A 23860-nucleotide genomic window follows, 5' to 3' on the forward strand; every position below is an offset into this window, starting at 1 on the left:
CCACCCAGAAAAAAAATCACAGCTGATATTTGCATACCTCCTCCAGATCTTTTTTCTACCTGTATAAAATAATTAAATATTAGAATTAAAGGTTTCATACTGTCTTATTTACTTCGACATTTGATGTTCTTATTTGCTTAGTGTGAGATCATTAGCATTTTCCTGTGTCATCAGGTTTTTTATGAGAACTTTATTTGGATGGTTACATGTGATCCTATGCTACAGTTCTGTAAGTCAGCTGAGCTGACATGGGCCAGGGCAGTGGCAGAGGGGATGGAAAGAAGTGGAAAGACTGGATTCATACGAGGGCTTCCCTGATGGCTCAGATGGTAAAGAATCTGCTTGCAATATAGGAGACCCAGGTTCGATCTCTGGGTCAGGAAGACCCCATGGAAGAGGGAATGGCTACCCACTCCAGTGTTCTTGCCTGGAGAACTCCATGGACAGAGCAGCATGGCAGGCTACAGTCCATGGGGTCACAGAGTCAGACCCAACTGATCAATTTTCACTTTCACTTTTCATATTTAAGAGCTAGAGTTAAGAGGTTGGGTCAATGCCAGGGACTCTCCAGAAAGCCCCTGTTCAAGAACACTTGCGAGTTTAGCACCGTCCCATTAGTGGGGTGTCTCCTTTGACAAAATCCTTAACGGATGTCCTAGTGAAAGAGGAAGAAAGGAAGTAGGACAGGGCTCAGATGGGGAATTGCAGTGAGGGTCACGGGCACCAGAGGGCAGCACAACGGTCTCGAGCATCTTGGGAGCTGCTGCTGCTGCTAAGTCGCTTCAGTCGTGTCAGACTCGGTGCGACCCCATAGACGGCAGCCCACCAGGCTCCTTTGTCCCTGGGATTCTCCAGGCAAGAATATTGGAGTGGGCTGCCATTTCCTTCTCCAGTGCATGAAAGTGAAAAGTTTAAAGTGAAGTTGCTCAGTTGGGAGCTGAGTCCCACAGAAAAGAAGGCCAGTCACCTTGGGTCAAGCCACTCTGCAGCCCCACTCCCCAATGTGTACATCTACCCTGGAAATAAGGATGCTTGCCCTGCATCTCCAGTACTGTCCTGAGCATGGGAGATGAGATAATTTTGAAGGACCCCGCAAAGAAGAGTCAAGAGTCTAGGAAAAGAACCTGGCCGTGTCCAGGTTGCCCCTGAGAGTAAGGCTAACTTCCAGTAATCAGCCCTGGGGAGGGAGATCCCAGGAAGAGGAGGAACCCTGCCCCCTTCATTGGGACTGGAGTACCCTGTCTGCAGTCAGGACTGATCCTAAAGGCCTGGGTGGGGCAGCCCTGGTTGCAGTCCTGTATGTGTCTTAGGTGCCTGGAGCTCTAGGCTCTGGTGGAGCAAGGGCTCCCATCTCCAGTGGTTCCAGTGGTTGGCACAGCACCTAGTATTCTGTGCCTCGAGGCAAGCTGTGGTTAGTGGGGGAAACACAAGCTCTAGGGCAGCGCCCCCCGCACCCGCCCCCCACCCCCCGCCCAGTCCCCGGACTGGTCTGGGAGACGGATATGGAAGAACGTCTGCTTCTACTTAGCCTCTCCGAGCCTCAGTTTCCTCATCTGTAAGCTGACCCATCGATGGGCCGTGATGGTGTGGCACGTGCTGCGCACTCAGTTTACAGGCCTTGCTGCTGGTGGTTGGAATTCAAGCCTCTGGCGGGTGGAGTATAGGTTCCCTGTTTGCCGACACCGCTGGAAAAGGGGTTCTCCTGCCCCCTCCACGCAGGCAAACTGCTGACAGTGGCAAAGCCACGTTGCCATGCTTGGAGGAAAACCGCCTTGGTTTCTTTTCTTTCTTTCTTTCTTTTTTTTTAAGTCTATTTGGGTTTGGTTTCGCCTAGGGTTTGGGCCATCGCGTGCGGTTTGCTTGTATTCTCGGCGGCTCGGGTTGAGGTCCTGGCCGGGAGCAAGCAGCTAGAAGGGCTTTAGGACCCGGCGCGTCCCGGTCCCCGGAGCCCCGGGCGAGAGGCTTGAATGAGAGGCTGGAGGGGATCTCAGCTGAAAGGACTCGGCGGCAGAATAGCTCCGCTGTCGCCAGGCAACCGCCCTGACGCAACGCAAAAAAAAAAAAAAAAGTCCCTTAAAAAAAGAATAGTGCTGAGAATTCATCGTAGCAAGAGAGAAAAGAAGGCAGAAGCCGGCTCAGCCCCCAAGCCAGGGCCAGAGGCTGCGGAGAAGCCGGGAGCCTGCTTCGAAAGGAGAAGGCGGGGACCTGGTGACACCCCTGGAGGGAGCCTTGGAGCGCACGGGAAGGTGGGTTCGCGGCTGTGTGGGGATGATCCCTGGTCTGGGGGCCGGTCTAGAGGTGGTTTGTCTGTGGCCTGCGGCGCCGCCAGGGGAGGGGGCTCTTGGGGCGCCGCAGGTCCCCAGAACTGGCAGTAGAGAGGAGCAGCGGGGACTGCGGGAGCACCCACCTCAGGGCACCCTGGAGTGGACACCCCGCACCCTCCCGAAGGAGATGAGGTCCTGCCTCACCCGCTCCAGGGGGCTCGCTGCCCTCAGCGGGAGTGGGACGGTGGGTGGTCTCCATCTCTCATATCCCAGCTGGCCTCTTCCAGGGATAAGATTTGGGTGGAGATTTGAGGTTTGAGATATGAAAGGGAGGAGCCTCACTCAGTCTCTCCAGGTCTACTCCCTGACCACTGGTCGCCTCCAAGCCCACCTGGTCCCCTCCGTCTACTTCAGGCTCAGTGATGTGGGTGTTCCTGTCCCAAGGATGCAATCCCTAACTCAGGAGAAGTGACTCAAGGGCACTTGGGCCTGAGAGTGCTCTGAAGGGCTGAGGTCAGTGTGGTCAGAGGGAACTGCGCAGCCAGGAGGGCCTAGGGGATGAGTAGCCCTGTGGCTCACTCCCGGTCACTGAGAGAAGGCGGGCAGGTCTGGATAGCCTGTGGCCAGGAGGCAGATGTCTGTGTGCACCAAGTCACGTTGACTGTTCTGCTTTTTTTTTTTTTTAATCCCATATTGCCTGTATCTGTTTCTCATTCCCTGTTTCTCCTGAGAAGATTTGGAAGGTTGGTTGATTCCAGGTTGGTAGACCACTGTCTCAAACCCACAGCCGTGCTCTCCCAGACTGTTTCCACTAGCTCCCAGCAGCTCCTAGTGAATCCCAGGTGGAATGAGCCAGATCCCGCCAACAGGGTAATCCCTAGAGTGCCCGACGGAGGCATGGCTCTACAGCAGCTTCCTTTCCGATCCCCAGAGACAGTGCCACCGCCCTCCAGGCAGGATGCTGAGCCGGGCAAAGTCCTGGGAGAGCAGAGATGGCCAGGGTGCCTCTGCCTAGCCGTGTCTGCGGGGTGGGAGCTTCTGCTGGCGGGTTTTAAGGGGCTTGGCAAAGCAGCCAGGAGCTGTACTCAGAGTGCACGGTGATGACAGCTCTTCTTCCCTGAGTGCATTTGCCAGTTGGGCATGGCTTGAGAACCCTGCACACCCACTGGCCACTTTATCCTCATGATCACCCTTCGAGGAGACATTATACCCCCATTTTACCAACGGGTCTCCAAGAGATTCAGTAACTCGGTACAGCTCATGGGACTGGTGAAAGAGCAGAGAGATTCAGCCCTACATGCCTGACTCCTAAGACAGTGATCTCAAAGGAAGGCTTTGAACATCTGAGCAGAGAGGGAAGAAACCAGATGAAAAGCAGGCTGCGTGGTGGGGCTTGTCCTGTGACCCGGGAATGTCCCTGGCCATCTCAAGGGCCCTGTGGAGCCAGGAGAGAAGCCAGGCTCTGCATTCCACCTGGCTGGCTTCAATCCCACTCCCCTGAAGCCAAGAGAGAAAAGGGTCTTCCCTCACCCCCTTTTCCTCTTTGCCCACTCAAAGACCCCCAACTTCTCGTGTACTTGCTCCTGTCTTGTTCCCCCAATTACATGCATGGGATTCCACTAAATTAACAGTCCCACCTCCATATCTACCAGCTTGGCCTCTTTCCAAGAGGGACTGTAGCAGGGAAGTAAATTCAGGCAGTGCCTAAGTACTGCTGAGAGAGATCCACTGAGCCCCAGCCCAGCGAGGAAGAAACTGCTTGTCAGTCTCCTCACGCATGCAGGTGGCACTCTCTAGGTAAATTTTGCTTGTGGAAAACTCCCTTGGCCCCACAGGAGTGTCGGGAATTTCCAGAACCTTCTGGGAGCTGTGCCTTCCCCAACAGTTGCTCTTTGTTTGCCTGGGACATAGAGCTGTTTGCAAAGGTGGAGGATGAATGACAATTGGAGCAGTTTGATCTCAGTTTCCTGACTAGGCGGGAAAGGAGTTCTCACTCAGGAAATGGAAATCTTCTAGGGTTAATCAGGATGACTCTTAGCATGCACATGGACTCTGGGATTTGGACCAGGGCGAGGAAAAACAAAGGGAAGGCAAATTCTGAAGCAGAGCTCAAGGGGGTGCGCATGGACTAAACAGAGGGCAGAGGGCAAGTGGACCCGGAAGGATCTGGAGATGGACAAGGTGGTTAGAAGGAACTTTGTCATCAGCCTGTAGTGTTTGAGCTGCCCCAGGGGGTCAAGTTGCCAACGTGAGTTAGGAGGACTGCAAGTGTCAGCTTCTGCATGGTTAGGACAGCTGCCCTGGTGCAGGAAAGCCCATCACTGCCCCCTCCCCTGCGCCCCCCCCTTCCCTACCCCTCCATACTTCTCTCTAGAGAGGCAGGAGAAAAGAGGAAGACAGAGAAATTGTCAAGAGAAGTTAGCAGTATGCACTGCCGCATACCAATCTTTTGTCTTCCTGCCGCCACCCAACAGCCACCCCCCAACCCCCAACCCACAACAACACTGGCCGGTGAAAAGCTCCTTAAGGAAGGCAATGCAGAGCATAGGAGCTATTCTCCCTGTGGGCATGCCATCCAGGAGGGTAGGGGGACAGTGAACTCCCCACCATCATGGGCCACCTTACTCCTGGCCCCTGGGCAGCAGCCTTCACACAGCCCTGGGGAGGGGTGGGGTTCATCTCCTCCCAGGCACAGACTGAGCCCCACTTCTTCAAGGCCATCTCTCTAGGACGGCCAGAGATTCCCTCAGGTATCCTGATTCAGATGTGGGAGCTGCTTATGTATTCCCAGAGGCTTTGTCGTCAGGCTTGTCCCTTGGGACCTGGAAAGCCCAACTCAGAGCTGATTTCCAGGGACGTAACCGGCCCAGACAGGGACCTCCACTGCAGCCCCAGCTCAGGCTCACTGAAGGCTGAGCAGCCTTTCCTCATTCCAGGAAGCCAGCCAGGCCTGAGTGTGAGCTGGGCAATTGAGCCCTGGGAGGCCAGCCGTGGTGGTACATGGTGAGGAGTACACAGGAAGGCTCTAGATCAGGATCCTTGACCGGGCAGGCCACTTCAGGCCCTCGTCATCCTTGTCCATCATCAAGTTAAAGCCGCACTGTCTCCCCCATCCCGCGAGCATTTACGTATGTCTCGACCTGGGGACATCGCTTTCCTGACCTACGGGTTTCGTCCAGACCCTCAGGTTCTGTTCTGGTGTTGTTTGTTTACTTGTTTGATGGCAGCCACTGAAAACTATGAGGTGAGAGCAAACCTCAGTATCAGGCTGAATGAAAATAAGCCTCAGACCGAATTCTCCCACATGTCGAGACATTTTTTGAACACTTGTTTATTTGCAAATGGGTCCAGCAGAGGTCAGACGGCCTGTTCTGTGAGCTTGGTTCAACTCACAGTCATCTATCTCTCCAGAAGCCCCGATCATACCTCCCTCGAGGTCTTGCCAGATTCCTTCTCCCTGTTCTTTCATGAGTCAAAATTCATTTGGCCAGCATATCTTGAATACCTCTGTTTTCACCAACGAGAATGCATTTCTAATGTTTACTGTGTTAATGATCAAATGTCTGGTGTTGAGCAGTAAGAAAGACACTCAAGCATTTGCCAGAGCCCCTTCTGGAGTGGGGAACCCTACACTAGGCTCCCGGCCGGGGTTGGGATGTCCCTGGTTGAATGCAGCTGGTTGCAGCTGGCCCCGCAATACCACACAGAACATCTCGTGTCTGTGAAAGATTTTAAGGTCAATCATTGACATCTCACCAAGGAAGCATAAGACGATAGCTCTGTTCTCGAGGAGTGCAGAGTCTGATCAGAGTTGCTGAAGAGAACAGACCACTTGTGCAACCCAGAGTTCTGGGCCGACAGTAGAGTGATATTCTGTAAATTCTGGGGCACACAGAAACGTGTGAGCTAACTTCAGTCGTTTGGCAGCCAAGGAGAGTCCAGCCAAGCACTGTCATGGGCGGGAGGGGACTGTCCTATTAGAGGCATAATTAAGAATTCACATATACTCATTGGATCCTTCCAAAGCTTTGCAATTATGATCCCAAGGTCAGAGAATTAGTGTCAGGGCTTGACCATCAACCTGCATCCACCAACACCCAGCCATGCCTCATCCCTAACCTGTTCCATCTCTTTCTCCATTTCTTTCTCCAACTCCTGATTTCTGCCCTTTGTGAAGTGTGAATTTAGGCAGCTCACCATCTGACTGTGTTCAGCTCACGCTTACACCAAAGGGGAGCAAGGTCACACATCCTACTTTCTGTTCTGCCCGGGGCCCCAGAGGGTGCAGGGCTGTGCTTTGGGGGGGCTGCAGACAGAGCTCCCACACATCCTTAGTACAGGTCTTGCCCAAACACAGGGAAACTCTGAGGGCCCTTCTCCCCTCTGAGAAGTCAACATGCCCAGACAGACTATGCAGAAGCTAGTGAAACTTCTTAGGAAGTCCATGCCAAACCATTAGGCTTTGGAACTTTTGATGCAGAGTGAAACAGAAAAACAGTCATCTCAATAGTGTCCCATTTGAGCCTGAGCTGGTTGCTTCCGCTTATGTGAAGTTGAAGCCTGTTATCCTGTGGACTCAGATAGTCCTAACTCTGACTTGTCTGGGAGCCGAGACAAATGCCAATTAGGGGACCCTTGGGTGGGTGGGTGGATACCCACCCCACGGGAGAGGATGCACAGCTCCTGCATCCTCAGCTGTGAAACGTTCCCTGTTCTTAGAGTCAGAGTGTCTGCTCAAACAGCCTCCTACTTTGATCTCTGCAAATTGCTCTAAAGGCCACTCTGTGTCTGCTTTCTGCCCCCTAATCCCCACTGCCATGGCCTTTGGTCAGAAGAGCCCCACGGTCACATGCAGCGGTCGGCCAGGCAACGAAGGATTGCCTCACCCCTCCTGCGCATCTCTGCCTCATCAGGGTTCTCACGGAGGAGAACCTCCGCCTCAAACTCTGTGTTTCCCATGGCTAATGCCCCCGCTCCCCCCCCGAGGGACCCTCAGATTCTCAGGCACCTTCCTCCCGCCTGTCAGAGCCGAGCAGCCCTTTCCCAGGGCCTTGCAGCCTTGGAAGGGACACGGCGGCGGGGATGCTGGGTGGCCCGGCAGCCCCTCCTCTCCTTTCAGCCCAGCAGTAAATTACATCTGGGGCTCCCGGGAGCCAGGACCTCTCCCCCACCCACCGGGACACACAAGTCTTTTTCGGAGGTTTTCTCGGCCACCTCTTTCACTGCGGAAAACGATAGGAAAGGTCTCTCCATTCCCAGCCTCAGCGGGAGGCCTGTGTGGCCTCTCTCTGGAGCGGGGAGCAGGCCCATCAATTATTCAGCATGGACCGAGCTCTTTGAAAGCACAGAAGTAGATCCTTGCCTGCTCACAGTGTCCCAGCGAGACAGAGCAAGCTTTCTCCGTATTTTAGACATTGGAAGCTCCACTTGGAGCCAGAAGATGTGGGTCCAAGCCCAGCCGGCTCCCTGAACAGAGCTGTGTGACCCCAGGCAAGTCTTACAAATCTCTGGTTTGTGGCTTCTCTATTATACTCTCAGGAAGGTCTTTCCATCCCAGGTCATCGAATGAGTATGGGGAAAAGTTTGTAAACTGCAGTGTGATTTCCCGGTGTTTATGATGGGTCCTGTGATTTCAGGTGTGTACAAGGGAGCTCTGAGTGATAACCTGAGGTGCAGCCATTAGCACAGGACTTGCAAACCAAGCTTCACTGGGAGAAACGCCGGAGAGAGCGCGGGTGAGTGGGTTCCTCTGTCCCCTCCTGAGTGCGACTTCGTGACAAGGTGACAACCCCACAGGGTGCTGTGGTCTAGACTGTGCGCTTATTGGCAAGGAATAAGGGTCAAGGCCATTGGCCCCAAACCGTGCATTTCAGAGGAGAGAAGAGAAACCCTAAAGGGAAGTGAGTCACCACAGTCACACGAGTTGGTGGGGGTGGGGATGGGGTCCTTGGAGCTGACTCCCAGGTCAGGGACGCCTCTTTCCCACCCAAGCTGGGCCTGGCCAAAATAGGGGACCCATTCCCCTCCCCCAGCAGCAGTCCTGGGACCCCTGGAGCAGGCAGTGAGGGAGTGAGGAATGTAGCACCCCCCAGCCTCTTTCCACCCTGTCCACTGGGCTAGAGGACTGTAGAGTAGAATGAGATGGTGTTTGAACTAGGCTCAGAGACTTGTCAAATTCAAACATGAGGCTACATGGAAAGGCTAAAACATCAAGTTGAGACCAGCTTCCTAAAACACCCCTGCCCTCCCCACTCAGACTCACTAGAAACATTCTGACCTTGAACTTGCAGGGGGTCTTCTACTGGGCAGGAAACCATCTGGAGGTGTGAATTTGTTCACTGATTCACAGCACCACCATCCTCAGCATTTAACGAACATCCGCTGTTCGCAGAACTCGGAACACAAAAGAGAAAGGAAGGTCCTTCCCATCAAGGAGCTAGACGGTGGCCAGGGAGCCTGGACACTGTCACCGTTCAAGGTCACACAGGCCATGGTGCAGCGCGAGTGACAGTGCTGGGAACATTAAGAGGATGGCTTGGAAGGTGGGGTTTCCTAGAGGGCTTTGGAGAGGAGACCAGCCCTCAGGTGAGCTTCAAAGCAGAGCTCTAGACCCAGTGAGGAGAAGGGCGTTCCTCAAGGGCCAGTGATGGACAAAAGGATAAAACCGACTGTCCAGGAAGTCTTCTTTCTTTCATTCATTCTATCACTCCTTCACTTGTTCATCAAGTTTATTGAGCACCTACTATGTGCTAGGCACTGTTCTGAGCACTAGGATCACAGTAGTGAACAAGACGAAGTCCCTACGCTCAGGGGCTTACATTCCCATGGGTGACACATGGGATCAATGTGTAATATCCTAGTTATGTGAGTGAGAAGAGCTACAAAGAAAAAGGAAGCAGGGACATCCTAGTGGGCTGGGCAGAGCTGGTGTCTGTGGAGGTGGCATCTGAGTGGTGGTGTGAGATCAGGGAGAAGTCAGCTGACAGAGCAAGGCATGAGGGCGGGGGGCACAGTCTCAGAGTCTTTGAGGAAATGGCTGGAGTCTCACAGTGGTTTGGGGCAGGAGAAGCGATCTAGGCAGCCACGGGGTGGCTTTCTGGAAGTAGTAAGTGGAGGAGGGTTCTGCTGGTGGCAGCTTGCAGCCTCTGAGGAGCACATCATGGGTGGATGGGAGGAACCCAAATACCACCCCACTGTCCTCACCAGCATCCCCCACTGTGCACGTCCAGAGCACAGACGCGATAAAGCCCACTCCACCACACACATACGTGCGTGCACACAAACACATAGACACACACACACACAATGTCCCAACTCAGTTCGCCCCCACCATGCACCCACAGTTGGTACCCAGGGTCCTGTCTCTGCACCATGTCTTCCCCATCTCAGGTGCTCCCAACACCAGCTTTGACCCAGACCAAGAATAAAGATGAGCTGGGAAAGATGATCTGTGCAGGGCCAAACCAGCAGTGTCCCTTCCTGCTTTGGTCACCATGGCAACCTCGGAGGAGGCAAGAAAACGCGCTCTCTGGCAGCTCCTGGAAGTGCCCTGGAGACTGTGGGTCGCTCCATGGGGCACAGGGCTGTGTCCCCCAGCCTCTCAGCCCCAGTTGTTAGGGCTCCCATGAGTCTACAGAGCACAGATGGTGTTTTCCAGCCTCCATCGGGCACCGGAGGTCAGTCCTGAGGCCCAGCCCCGGGCTCTCTGTTTAAGATAAGCGTCAGGGTTTTATGATGAAACCCCATACCTCATCACAACTCCACCTCGTGTCCCACACCTACTGACCTGTCACTCACCTGGAACAAAGAGGGATTCTCTGCTTTAGAAGAGGAAAGAAAAAGATTCAGGTGTGAGTCATGGCCTCAGCCACCTTGGAAGTTCATAATGTGAAGTGCGGACCACAGAGCACTTTTCCCTGACTCTGTCCTTTCAGCCCTGCAGGTGGCTGTGGGACAGAGACTGCAGCCACTTCGTTTTCAAAAGAGGGGCCGAGACCCAAGTCTCACAGCTCTCGCTGGAGAGGGATCCCCCCTCCCAGAGGACAGACCTGCAGCAGGAAGCAGGGTCCTTTTGTCTTCAGCCCTGGCAGCCTCTGATCTGCATTCAGGGCATACCTGTGGGTGCAAGGTGGGGCTGTGTGGCCCTGCTGGGAGGTGGCCAGCAGGCCTGGCCCAGCTAAAGCCAGAATGGGCGCTGCCGCTCCCCTCCTGCTTAGGTGGCCCCTCAGCCCTGGGTCTGAGTCCCTCTGGTAGGTGTTTTAGGCCTCATGACCCACAAAACACACCCACAGGGAGGCTCTCTTTTAGGGACTGGTGGGTCCAGCCTGACTCAGGAGTAGAAGGTGGATGAGCAGAGGCAGCAGAAGGCACAGCAGTGGGCACAGAGCCAGAGGTCCAGCCCCAGGAGTGGGCCCCGCAGCTGGGTCTGTCTTCTGCAGGAACATTTCCACAGTGAAGAACTGGCTACACTGTGGCTGAGGCCCTCACAGGATCTGACTTTCCTCAGCAAGGCTGATCCGGCTGGGATGGGATGTCTTAAGGGGCTGTTCATCTCCACTCCAGTTCCTGCGTGTTACCCAGTGCTCTGCTGCTGGAGGCCAGGGCCAGCCTGGATAGTGGGCGGGGCCTCACACGCGTGTGCAGAAGAGCCTGTGCTGCGGGTATCACCCCGGTGAAAACCAGAGCATGTCAGTTGATGCACAAGGACCCATGGGTGGCACTTCTACTAGAAGGAGTAGCAGAAGTGTGAATTTATCCATATGGAACGTTCTTATTACATCCTCATCAAGCATTACCCATAGTCGATTGTAAATTAGGAAACAATCAACTACTGATGCAGGTGGAGTCTTTTTTTTTTTCCCCTAAATATTTATTTATTTGGCTGCACTGCCTCTTAGTTGCTGCATATGGGATCTAGTTCCTTGACCAGGGATCGAACCTGGGCCCCCTGTGTTGGGAGGACAAAGTCCTAGCCTATGGAGCACCAGGGAAGTCCCTCCGGATGGACTCAGTAAAAGTTTCTTTGAGTGGACAGCAGTCATCCAGCCTCAACTGGAGGTGGCACCACCCCATCTAAGCGACACGTAGAAACGTGGGGGAGAGTGTCTTTTGGTCCTCATCTTATTTTATGACACGGCTTAGCCCTCAGCTATATACTTTGGCTCCCCAAATGAACTGTTTGTCCCCCTCATTTCCAAGAGTCAGCCCTCATGAGGCTCTGGGTCCAGTGGAGGAGACCATGGAGAAAGTTCCTGGTAGAAGTGCTGTGGTCTAAGAGGGCCACTGAGCCCACTGTGTTGAACCAACCTGGAGCCAGACCACAGGGGTTCAGTTCCCACATTTTCAGTTGGTTCTGTGACCTGGGGCTGGCTACTCTACCTCTCAGGGCTTTGGTCTCCTCATCTTGGTCATGGAGACGGTGATAACACATGCCTTGTGAGGGTGTTGTGAGGACTGAACATGTTCGTGCACGTGAAGCTCTTAGAACAATGCCTGGCGTGAGCTGCTCTGAGGAAATGTGACCTAATGTTCCTGTGGTGACATAATTGTTTCCCCGATGTGGTCTCATGGCATTCCAGGGGCACGTGCAGTGTGGGCAAGTTGAGGAAAACTTGAAAGGGGAAAATTCCTGAGAACTGAGATGTGGAAGGGAGCAAAGGGCGTTCCGGCCTGAGGGAAACAGCTTATGCAAAGTCACAACGGCCATGAGAGGACCCGGGATTCAGTGTTGGAAAGGTTTGTGTATTACGGAGAAGAAATGAGTCCCTTCTAGTGGAGAACCCCAGACTAGAAGGAGCAGACTGGAGCCTGGGGATCCAGACTGGGAGAGAGTGACTGAGACTTTCTTAGGAAAACATAGGGCAATAGAGAGGGAGGGGGATACTTCTCTGGTGGTCCAGTGGTTAGGCTCCATACTCCCTATGTAGGGGGCCTGGGTTCAATCCCTGGTCAGGGAACTAGAGCCCACATGCTGCAACTAAGACCCGGCACAGCCAAATAAATAAAAATAAGTATTAAAAAAAAAGAGCAAGTGTCCCATGACAGAGAGAGAGATGAGAGAGGATGGGTCTTCAGCATCCTTCCTGCTCTCAGAGCCCATCTAGGAAGCGGGTTTGGAAGTTGTCCAGGAGGATAGATTAGGTCATCTTGGGATGAGATGTTGGTCGCATGACTGGGCTGCACCCACCTGACTCCCCCAGCAGCCGGGGCATTAGCTCATGGCTGGCACAGCATCCTTTGTAGCAGCCACTGTGGGCCCAGAGCGAGCCAGAAGCATGTTTGAACAGCAGTCCTTGTGTGTAGTGTGGGTCCCAGGTGCTGACACGTCACTACCGCAGGAACTGATGCGCCCCCAGGGCTTGTCTTCTGCTTCAGGAACTTCACGTTCTCCTGCAGCTCAGTGGCTGCCTGGTGGGGCGTGCCCAGGCCTGGTGGGATTACCGTCCAGCCTTGTTTTTCTGAATGTCCCAGGTCTTAGATCTCGCAGCATTCTCTGGCTTCTCTCCTGGGACTCTCTTTGCCATTTCCCCAGCGAATGTCACTTTGTCTCGGGCTTAATGTAGACCAGGCACTGTTAAGGGCTTGATACTTGTCACCCTGCCTAGTTTTCAGAATAACCTACAAAGTTGATAGTATTACCCTCGGGGTCAGCTTCACTAGCAAGGGAGCTGGGCAGCCCCACAGGGCCCTGTCCTTGGGTTCATGCTCTGCTGTCCGCGTCTTGAAAATCTTAGTGCTTTTTTTTTTTTTTTTTGGCTGCCCCTTGGGTCTTAGTTGTAGCGTGTGGGATCTTTCGTTGCGGTGTATGGACTCTCTAGTTGTGACTCGCTGGCTCAGTAGTAGTGGCTCTGGTTTAGTTGTTCTGCAGCATGTGGGATCTTAGTTCCCCTACCAGGGATTGCACCCATATTCTCTGCATTGCAAGGTGGATTCTTAACTACTGGACCATCAGGGAAGTCCCAAAATCTTAGTATGTTGTAACAAGGTGCCCTGATTACATTTTGCACCAAGCCCAGCAAATTACGTAGGGAGTCCTGATTCTCCCCATTTGTCAGGAGAAGACCCAGAAGCACGGAGTGGTCGTGAAGCCACATGCCGAAGATCACAGGACTGGGCCCCTGGGGGACTGACGCCAAGGCCTGTGCCCCCTGGAGTAGGAGGAGGCTGACCCAAGTCCCTCAACCTTCCTGAGCTTGATCTTCCCATTCTTGAAATAGGGTGACACCACCTGCTCCTCACTTACCCTGTGGCTCAGCTGGTAAAGAATCCGCCTGCAGTGCGGGAGACCTGGGTTCGATCCCCGAGTTGGGAAGATCCCCTGGAGAAGGGAACGGCAACCCACTCTAGTATTTGGCCTGGAAAATTCCATGAACTGGATAATCCATGGGGTTGCAAAGAGTCGGACACGACTGAGCGACTTTCACTTTCACTTTTTTTCACCTGCTCCTCAGGGCAGCCATAAGGCTTGAGGGAGAGGACGGACACACAGGGGAGCCTTATACACTCAAGCTCAGCTGATCAGGGATCAGCACGGGCTGACTCCCACAGGTGCTCCTGCCATACCGCCAAGTCGTCCTGACACCGTCTGCGCAGGTCTTCTTGGAACTGATTCAGAAACTGCTGATTAAAATAAGCTCCCTGACCCCATGGAGGCAGCTACACGACAGCGATCATAGCTGTTTCCCCCTAGAAGGAGCACGCCTCCTAACAGGTCCTCCCTCTGCAGGGAGGGTGCAGCCGGCAGAAAGGGAGGGAGACAGACGTCCCAGTAGCTTCTTCTGCTCACAGATCTCAGGGCTCGTCTCCTCAAAAGGCTTTGCTGGAAATCGCCAGCGCTCCTCTGTCAGTGGAGGATGCACTGTAGGGTAAAACCACCCTGGGCACACTCCAGCCAGACTCTGGCACCTCAGCAAAGAGGCGGATGGTGCCTGGGAGGGGCCCCAGAGAGAGGCTAAAAGCCATTAGATTTGGAGAGATTCTTGAGAAGCCTGGATGACAGTAAGGCTGCATAGAAGGCCCCCATGAGAATACCCCACATTTGCAGGGTGTTCTATGCCTACAGAAAGTCCACACAAGCCTTAGTTCTGCCAGTGTCCCAAACCTAGGGGGTTGGTATTATCACCCTCCATTTTACAGATGAGAAAACTGAGGCTCAGTGAGCCTGGAAGCATCTACAGCTGAACTATCTGATTCCAAGTCTTGTGCTTCTGTCTCAAGACCTAGTGGTTCTCAACCCCGGTCCTCTCCCATCACTTGGGGAGCTTTAAAATATGTTGATGCCTGAGTCTGGCTACAGACTAACTGAATCAGGACCCCTGGCACAGGCCTGGGACTCACGTTGTGGAGGTTCCTCAGGGGAATCTCATCTGTGTGACTGGAGATGAGAGCCAGGTTTCTCTCTGCCATCAGTAGGGGGAAGATTTCTTTTCATTCCTGGAGCCAGGTGCAGTACATCCCTCTGGTCAGATGCGATCTCAGGAAGAGGTTGCAGGAACCGTCCAGAGAGACAGCAGGCTCAGCTCTTGAATAACTCCAAGCCCAGGTGGAAGATGAGCCCACAGCCTCCCTAGTGGCCCAGCTCTCACACCATTGCCCCATGCCTGGTTGCCATCACCCTAGACACACAATCACAACTCTTCGTTTCAGTTTTTCTCCTTAGGCACATCCAGGTCAATACAAATCTCTTCATTCCCTACCTTTTCCATACCTAGTGTCCTCTCTGAGCTGCAGATGTCTTTTTTTTCTTCCCCCCACATAAGCTTTATCTTGGACATTGTTCCATACCAGTTCAGTCTTTTGCCCAACCTCATGCCCTCACACAAATTTTCAAAACTCACCCTGAAAACCAAGGACTTCTCTTCTCTGCCCAAGTGAAAGCTCTCCCAACTCTAATGGCTCACCTCCACCTGCCCAGACCCTGTGGGACACGGAGGCTGGGAGCCCAGGGCCTGGTTCTGGCTCAGTTACTTCCCTGCCTCCCTGTGATGGGGCAAGGGCCTGGCTCTCACCTCCTCCGTGGGGGTGGGAAGGCCAAGTGGGATCAGAGAACTGCAGCCCCAGCCCGGGAGGTGCTGCTGTGTGGGCATATTAGGTGAATTCGAGAACCATCTTTGTAGAAGGTGAGTCATGGCCTCGCTCTGTTTAACAATCCAGCCGAGTGCAGCCTGCTCTCCTTCTGCAGGTTTCTTTGCTTCCTGCTCTGATGAGGTGAGGTAAGGTGCTGTCCTTGGCGAAAGAAGCTGAGGGTGTGCAGCAGGACTTGCCCTGAGGAACCAGAGCCTAGGAAGGGGCTATAGTGGGCAGGGTGGGGCGGAGTCAGGGCTCTCTGGACCCAAGGCTCACCTGAGTCTGCCTGGGGACCACCCTTTCCCTCCTGCTGGCAGCCTTAGAGACCTCAAAGAGACCTGAGCCTGGCGCCCTTACTAATCACTGGGAGCTCTTGGGTGAGCCTCTGGAGACTCTGACTCCTCATGCATAACATGGAGACAAAAATAAGTAATTATAGACTTACAGGGAGGATTAAATGAGATAATAGGGGTGGAACCATTTCGTAAACGGTAAGACACTGTACAAAGTCCATTCTTTCCTGCATCAACTTCAGGCACTGAGCCTCTCTGAGCATCCGCGTCCCCTCCTGAGGCTGCGTCCAAGGGAGGGGGCAGCACTGATGTCATTCTAATCCTTCCTGCAGGTCGCACACCAGCCAGCAGCTTCCCGCCAACTGCCCTTCCTGCGAAGGGGACTGGGTCTGTCCTGCATCCCCACTGGAGTCTGATCTGCGTGCCCCTCCAGCACTGATAGATCTTCTTGGCAAAGCTGCCCCCAAAGATTCCTGCTAATGCTTGACTGTTCCTGCCTCTTGCAAAGCATGGCGCCCACAACGCTCCAGGAAGCCTCTTGAGCCCTGAATGTCGGCAGCTGCTCCAGTGGACACTGTGCAGCTCCCCTCCACCCTCTCTGGACTCCAGTAGCAGCGCCCTTCCTAGCAATGCCCTTAGGAGCCTCGGCCCCCACTGGATGAGACCCTTCCAGAGCAGGACCCGACCTTGCTGCCCACCAAGAATCCCACGGTACCCTCCATCACCTCTCATGTCTGGCTGTCCGGGCAGGTTCTAGAATGTCTGTGCCCCAGATCCAAGTAGAAGAAGTGGCCGGTGGGGAAGAAGGGCCGGCAGGAACTACCCCACCTCCAGATGACCACCTCCGGAGCCTGAAGGCCCTCACGGAGAAATTGAGGCTGGAGACCCGCAGGCCTTCCTACCTGGAATGGCAGGCCAGGCTGGAGGAGCAGACGTGGCCCTTCCCAAGGCCGGCGGCTGAGCAGCGGGGCTCTGTGGAGGAGGAACCCTCGCTCCTGGGAACAAGAGCACTCAGGCCGCATCCCCCACCTAATGGGAGGGCTAACCAGGACGATGAGCCCCTGCCCACTGGCAAGCTGGAGGGCTTTGAGAGCATCGACGAAGCTATAGCCTGGCTCAGGAAGGAACTGGTAAGTAAGTGGCTGTCCCTTCAGGAAGCCCCAGAAAAGAAGCCTTTCTCTGTCTCTGTCTCTTCCCCTGCTAATTTCACATCTTCCTATTCAGACAAAGGTGGGCCTCATTATTATGTAGGTCCATGTGGTCCATGTGTCCATCAGCCCCCAACCACAGGTACTTATGGAGAGCCTGAGCCCATGTTCTGAAGGTGTCCTCAGCCTTCCTGATGCCACCCCAAAGCCACAGCATTCCACACTGAGTGGTCCAAGAGCTGAGCAGTTCAGGGAATGAGTGAGGTGCTTGTTGTCAGTTGCTGATCCTCCTAGAGCCAGGTGAAGTCGGGTCTGGCAGAAGAGTCTCATTCGCTCCTTCCTGGACTGTGACTGGGCCTCTTCCTATCTGAAACCCCGTCATCCTGCCATCCGCCCCTGTGATCCTTTATTCGGCAGCCACTCTCCCCACGGCACCAGGCTGGGCAGTGGGGCTGTGTTGCTTGGGCTCAGCCCAGCAGTGCTCTGTGCACACTGAGGGGTGAATAGGGAGATACCTGGGTGACATGGCTGATCAGGTCTGGCGGGGGTGAAGGCTTTGGGCTGAGCCTCGGAGACTGAGTAGGAAATTGCCAAGAAACCAAGGCTTCCCTGGTGGCTCAGAATGTAAAAATCCACCTGCATGCAATTCAGGAGACCTGGATTTGATCTCTGGGTCGGAAAGATCCCCTGGAGAAGGGAATGGCAACCCACTCCAGTATTCTGCCTGGAGAATTCCATGGACAGAGGAGCCTGGTGGACTACAGTCCATGGGGTTGCAAAGAGTCTGACATGACTGAGCGACTGACACACTGTATGAGAGGGCATCCAGGTGGAGCAAGTGTGAGCATTGGGCATGCACTGGGAGCTGGGACCAGCAACTCAAGCCTTTTTCTGCCCGCGGTCATGGCAGACTCCTATCAGTAGTGGCACTCAGCACATGGAAAGGGGGTGGGCGTGCAAAGCTGCATCGTTTGGCTCTTCTTAACCACTGTACTATGTAGTGTCTTCCAAAGGCAGTTGATTTTGTTCTGTGACTTCTAAAAATGTCAACTCACAGAGATGTCAGCAGGCATTCAACAGACTGTGTAGGGTGGGTCAGAGGGAGAAACAAAATTGGTGAGAGTCCAGCCCTTATGCTGTGGCCTCTTTGAATCCTAGGACAGACCTGTGCAATTGCTATTATTGTCTCCATTATACAGATGAGTAAACTGAGGCTCATAGGAGTCAGACGACCTGCCCAGAATTATATGACTAGTAAGTGGTGGACTCAGCCTTTACCTGTGAGAGTAGAGCTTTGGGGAGAGAGGCAGTGGGTGAGGGGGGTCCCCCCCACAGGGCCCTATCATCAGGCAGACCTCTTCGGGTGGCAGGTAGAGAAACTCTCAAAGCAGAGACTCTCCAACTCTAATGGGAGGATTCTGATCTTGTTAAAAAGAAGATTCTGATCCTACAGGAATGGAATCCATGATTCTGAATTTCCAACAAGCTCTATACTGCTGGTCCACGGACCACACTTGGAGAATCTAGGACTGAAAAGCGGGCAAGACTGGGGTCCGAGAACCAAGACAGGACCTCAGAGGGAAGTCCCAGGATCCCCAAGCTTGTGCCCTAAGCCCTGTCCCTGCCGCATCTACCCTATGGGCTTGGGTTTCCAGAGATAAAGTCACAGCATCCCACACTGAGTGGTCTACAAGCTGAGTTTGTTCAGAAGACTGTAAGTCTGAGGCCAGAGCAGCCCAAATGCAGATGGGCGGGCAGGCCAACTGAAACATGCAATTCTGCCTGCTTCTAAGATTAAACACTAACAAAGGCAACCTATAAAATCCTTTGACTGGCTTGAAAACAGAGTTGAACGTTTGATCAACATGCCCATTCTCTAGTTTTAAGTCTCAGTCAAACATCAGACCTTGTGTCATTGTTTTCCTAATTTGTTATCTGTTAACTTGTTGAAGGTGTCATTAAAAATTAACCCATTTAAAAAAAATCGTCATTTCAAAATTGGTTTCAATAACCTTTATTTTATTTTAAACCCAGAGTCAAGTTTTCTCTATACCTGGGTGGACTCTCTCTGGCAATTTGTCAGGCTCACTTGCAAATATGTCTTTTCTCTTGATGTGGCCAAGGAAACCAGTTAAAAATCTGCAATTCAGTCAGCCATGTGGCTGTTTGCCCTACATGATGCCAAACTCAGTTGCTTGGGAGTTTGGGCTCAGTCGTGGGTTTGTGCCCTGAACAGGTCTCTGTCCTATCCTGGGACGGTTGATGCAGTGAGTGAGGTGTGTACGTGCTCAGTCGTGTCCAACTCTTTGGGACCCCGTGGCCTATAGCCTGCCAAGCTCCTCTGTCCATGGAATTTTCCAGGCAATAATACTGGAGTGGGTTGCCATTTCCTCCTCCAGGGGATCTTCCTGACCCAGGGAATGAGCAAGGTGTTTGTTGTCAATTGCTGGTGAAGTCGGGTCTGTAAGGATGGGTGGTCCACTCCTGCCTCCTAGGAAGCCAGTTCAAAGGTAGAGTGACTGCTTGAATGTTGGTTTATCTCCAAGGCCAGAGAGGATCCTAGCAGCGCCGTCATGGTCTGCCCTCCCTCTCAGCTTTGACTGCAGGGAAAGTTTAGGCACTTCTGACACCCCCAGGGACTTGCAAGTAGTGAGGTTTCCTTCAGAGTCACTCATTGTGGGTAGAAGGAAGGTGGGAATACTTAAAAACCCTGCTGGTACTATTTCTCCAGCCAGCAAGTCCTGACCTTTGGTTTCCCCAAGTGTCCAGGAGAGGTGTCGCCACCCACCCATGGCAAGCAGGGCTGCCAGCTCTGTACTTGGCAGCTTTGGCCCCCTGACTCCCCAGGTTCGCTTTCTGGGAAGACAGACTCGGAGCTGGATGAAATGACCCTCTGTGACTCGGCTTGATCTGGATTGCTCCTGCTACCAGAGGTCACATCTTCCAGCTTTCCACCTCCAGGGTAGCCTCACTAGGTGGCCAAGGGGCCTGGAGTTGGTGGTGGTGGGGGTGGGGACGGAGTACAGCCAATGCTTCAGGAAAGGGTCAGCTAGAAAGGGCATGGCCCTGAAGCTGTGGGACTCAGCCCTCTAGCTAAGCCTGGAATTCAGAACGTCACAAACCTCTGACTCCAGAGTTCACAGTCCAAGAGAAAAAGAGATGCTCCCTTCTGCCTTCCGTCTTCAATCCTAAAACATTCCCCTTGCCAGCTTGAAGGATAAAGGAAAGGGAGAAATTGTCTCCTTGGCCTGTGCTGAACCAAAACTAAAACCAAAAAAAAAATCCCAGCTTCCTAAGTGCTTGTCTTTGTGCCAAGAACCCCTGAGCATCAACAGATATTTTTCTCTTAGCCTCACGCAGGTGTTTGATCCCCACAGACAAAGCCTCCCGCCAAAAAGGTGTTTATGGTTGTTAGAAAAAGGAAAAGAAACCTGACAGGTTTTAATAACTGTAAGGCCTGCTGTGGCAGGAGTCCTGTAGCTGTGGACCCAGCTGGCCCCTCTGTGGCCACAGCTCAAGTCCAGCTTCTCCAGGTTAACCTTCTCTTGCCTGTGCTGTCCGCTTGACAAGCATGTGACTAGGGTGTCCACACACTGCCCTCTGAGGCCAGTGTTATCCATTGCCACTGAATGATAATGGCCAAATGACAATTCAGGCTCACTGAGCATCTTCTGATGGGGATGGAGGTGAGAGGCATGAAGGCGATACCCACATCAACCCTGCCCACCTAGGAAGCATCTTATGGTCCCCAAAGCACTGTAACATGTGGTATCTAAGTGAGAAGAATTGGAGGTATTTGCTCTTCCCATTTTATGAGAAGACTGAGGCTCAGAACAATGATGAGCCTGAGGGTCAGAGAGTTTAAGTAACTTCTCCAAGGCCTTACGCAAGGGAGTGGCTAAGCCAAGACCCACATCTCCAGGTCTGGACCCAGATCTCTTTCTTGTGTACTGGGTACCAGTGCTCACATCAGATGTTCAAGTCAGTGGGGCCAGGAGTTGTCGAAAAGCCTGCATTTAAAATTCTGCTGATCTCAGAACAGGACCCCTGTTATTAGCAATGTCTTGTAACAACCCTAAAGCAAGGGGATCGGGGGAGCCATGCCCCGAGCATGATGAGAATAATTAGTTGCTCAGAGCCATCCAGGCTGGGTGCTGGCTGAGATGAGGTTTGATGCACAAGGGTTTCTAGCTCTAGTGTACCTTTACTCAAGGCTTCTCCATGTAGCTGGGCTTTCTGCCTGTTGTTCCTGCAGGAGGAAAACTGTCCTGTTAATCCGGCCAGATACTGCCCTTTAGTTGTTACTAAAGAATTGATAAAGGTGTTTCCCTGGTGGCTCAGCAGTAAAGAATCCACCTGCAATGCAGGAGACAAGGGTTTGATCCCTGGGAAGATCCCCTGGAGGAGGGCATGACTACCTACTCCAGTATTCTTGCCTGGAGAATTCCATGGACAGAGGACTCTGGCGGCTACAGTCCAGGGGATCACAAAGCGTGGGACACGACTGAGTGATTGAGCATGGGGAGATAGCCAGTGCCGTGTGTAGGTGCTGTGGTAGGAAGAGTCCAACGTGGGAGTATCTCTCAACCTTCACAGCTGGGGGACAAGGGCTGAGCTGGGCCTGAAGATATTGGCATGGGAAGGGTTGGTTCTGAAAGAGGGGACACAGACACAGCGTGCTGCTTCTAAGGGCCAGGGGCTGAGAATGGGGGCACGAGCAAGGGGAGAGCAAGGGTGCCAGGAGGGCTGGTTGGACCTTCGAAGGGTTTGCAGAAGGGGAGAATCCTGACCACTGGCCTCTTGACTGAAGGGCTGAGTGCAGAGAGTGGGAGGGAGGCAGAGAGGCGGCTGGTGCAGGTGAGAGATGAGTGTGGGCATGCTCACCTGCTCCTGGCAGCAGTGCCCCTCTCTCCCCTCTCACTTTCGGGCACAGAATTCCTTTCTTGGGCATATGGTTTCCAGGGCTCCCTCTTGTGCAGAATGCACTCTTATGAGGTGGGGGAAGGGGACGAGCATCCCCTTTCCACAGAGGGGGTCACATCACCTGCCAGAGCCCTTCATCTCCTTACGGGCTGGACAGGGGCTGTCTGTGTCCATTCCGGCTGCTGCAGGTGGAATTGATAAGCCACATATATTCAGTTATCACAGTTCCAGAGGCTAGAAGTCTGGGATCAGGGTCCCAGCATGGTCAGGAGAGGGTCCTTTTCTGAGTTGAAGACTTCTCGCTATGTCCTCACACAATGGAAGGGGCAAGGGGACTCTCTAGGGTCTCTTTGATAAGAACAGTAAACCCATCATGGGGCTTCCCTGATGGCTCAGTGGAAAAGAATCCACCTGCCAATGAAAGACATCAGTTTGATCCCTGGGTGGGGAAGATCCCCTGGAGAAGGAAATGGCAACCCACTCCACTATTCTTGCCTGGAAAATCTCATGGACAGAGGAGCCTGGTGGGCTATAGTCCATGGGGTTGCAAAGAGTTAGACACGACTGAGTGACTAAACAACAACAAAAGCCTTCATGAGGGGTCCATACCCCTCATGACCTCCCCACCTCCCAAAGGCCCACCTCCTAATACCAACACGTTGGGCATTAGGGTTTCAACATATGAATCTGGGGGAGGGATGGACACAAAGATTCAGATCAAAGCAGACTAGAACCCAGAGGCTCTGGGGACAGACCTGGAGGCCTGCAGAATGCATCACCACATTCTTTTCAAAGGTCAGCCTCACCTGTGTAGGCAGTAATTTGGCCTGGGACCTTCCAAGTTTGAAAATCAAAGACCTTATCATAGAGTATGTAGAGTATGACTCACCACTGGTGATGGAGAGTCCCTGGTGGGCCTGAAGCAGCTCCTGCTCTCTGTCCCAGCTCCGGGGCTCTGCTCCAACTTCCCCTCCCAGCAGACGATGGCTCTGGGGGGAGCAGGAGAGCACCTCAGAGGAACCCCTCCAGACAGAGGATGGGAGCCGTGGTACCTACCCCCATCCACACCCCTGGCCAGCGACATCAGGAGAACCTGCATCCAGCCGGTACCTGCCCCAGCCCCAAGGCGGGGGGCTGCAGAGTAAGTGGAAGCTGAGAAACACGTTCCACCCTCTCCCTGAGTTGACAGCATCTCCTGAAAATCAATTCACAAACACAGTTTGGTTTCTAGGGGTGTCTGAAAAAATTTTTTTAATTTTTCCCAGCATCTGAGATTGCCGACCAGCAGCACACTTCAGTGACAAGCCTTGCTTTCTTTCCTCACAGCATGATTCTGGCTCTTTCTGAGAGGCCAAGATCAAATAATGAGTCATGTTTTATCCAGGCTTCTAAGTGTGTGTCTGAACAACACTGATTAAAACAGTAATTGGACCTTTAGTTAAATCATGAGACAGGTTACAAAAACTGTTCCCAAGTTTCCAGCATTAAGTCCCATAGAGAAGGGAGCATGTTTCTGAGAGAATGGCTTGGACTTTATACCCAGTCTCTCTTCAGCATCAATCAAAGATTAATTGTAGCTGTTAGGCTGGGCTTCCCAGGTGGCTCAGTGGTAAAGAAACCACCTGCCACTGCAGGAGATGCAGGAGACTTGGGTTCAATCCCTGGGTCGGGAAGATCCCCTAGAGGAGAAAATGGCAACCCACTCCAGTATTCTTGCCTGAAGAATCCCATGGACAGAGGAGCCTGGTGGGCTATAGTCCATGGGGTGACAAAGAGTCAGACACGACTGAGCTGAGTTGAGGCTAGAATAGCTTAGACACCAGCCTTAGAAGCAGGGATTGAACAAAATGTCCTTGATCACCTTGGGATTTTTTTTTCCTGTCTGCGTGAATAATGCCCCTTCCAAGAACTGTAGGAAGCAAGTAGATCAGAAGTAATATGCCATATAAGCTGAGCAATGCCGGTCAAATAAAGGCAAGAATTCCACCATCTAGGTCCTTCTCGGTACAGAATATGGAGATTGGGCAGGGCCTTCCAGTTTTGAGCCTTGATTAAAAAGACAGAGGCGCTGGCCTTAAAACCTGGTCCCAGTGACTCCACCATCCATGTGGGCTTAATGCTCGCCCTGGCAAAGGCTCAGCTGTGGGATGTGTGATTTGTAGTCCCC

The 23860-nt window shown here is 53.2% G+C and overlaps 1 protein-coding gene across 1 annotated transcript in view; it reads left to right on the forward strand.

Annotated features, from left to right (window-relative positions):
- Window positions 1-548: 548 nt before the first annotated feature.
- Window positions 549-23860, forward strand: part of FAM167A (family with sequence similarity 167 member A) — a 32021-nt gene continuing 8709 nt past the window's right edge. The window contains exons 1-3 of the mRNA XM_081530066.1: window positions 549-2246; window positions 7901-7999; window positions 15955-16752. Coding sequence (XP_081386192.1) covers window positions 16381-16752 — 372 coding nt within the window. The 5' untranslated portion in view covers window positions 549-2246; window positions 7901-7999; window positions 15955-16380. The remainder of the gene's footprint in view (window positions 2247-7900; window positions 8000-15954; window positions 16753-23860) is intronic.

Source organism: Giraffa tippelskirchi, chromosome 1 (genome assembly GCF_054371585.1).
Source record: "Giraffa tippelskirchi isolate mGirTip1 chromosome 1, T2T-mGirTip1v1.2.pri, whole genome shotgun sequence".
NCBI lineage: Eukaryota > Metazoa > Chordata > Mammalia > Artiodactyla > Giraffidae > Giraffa > Giraffa tippelskirchi.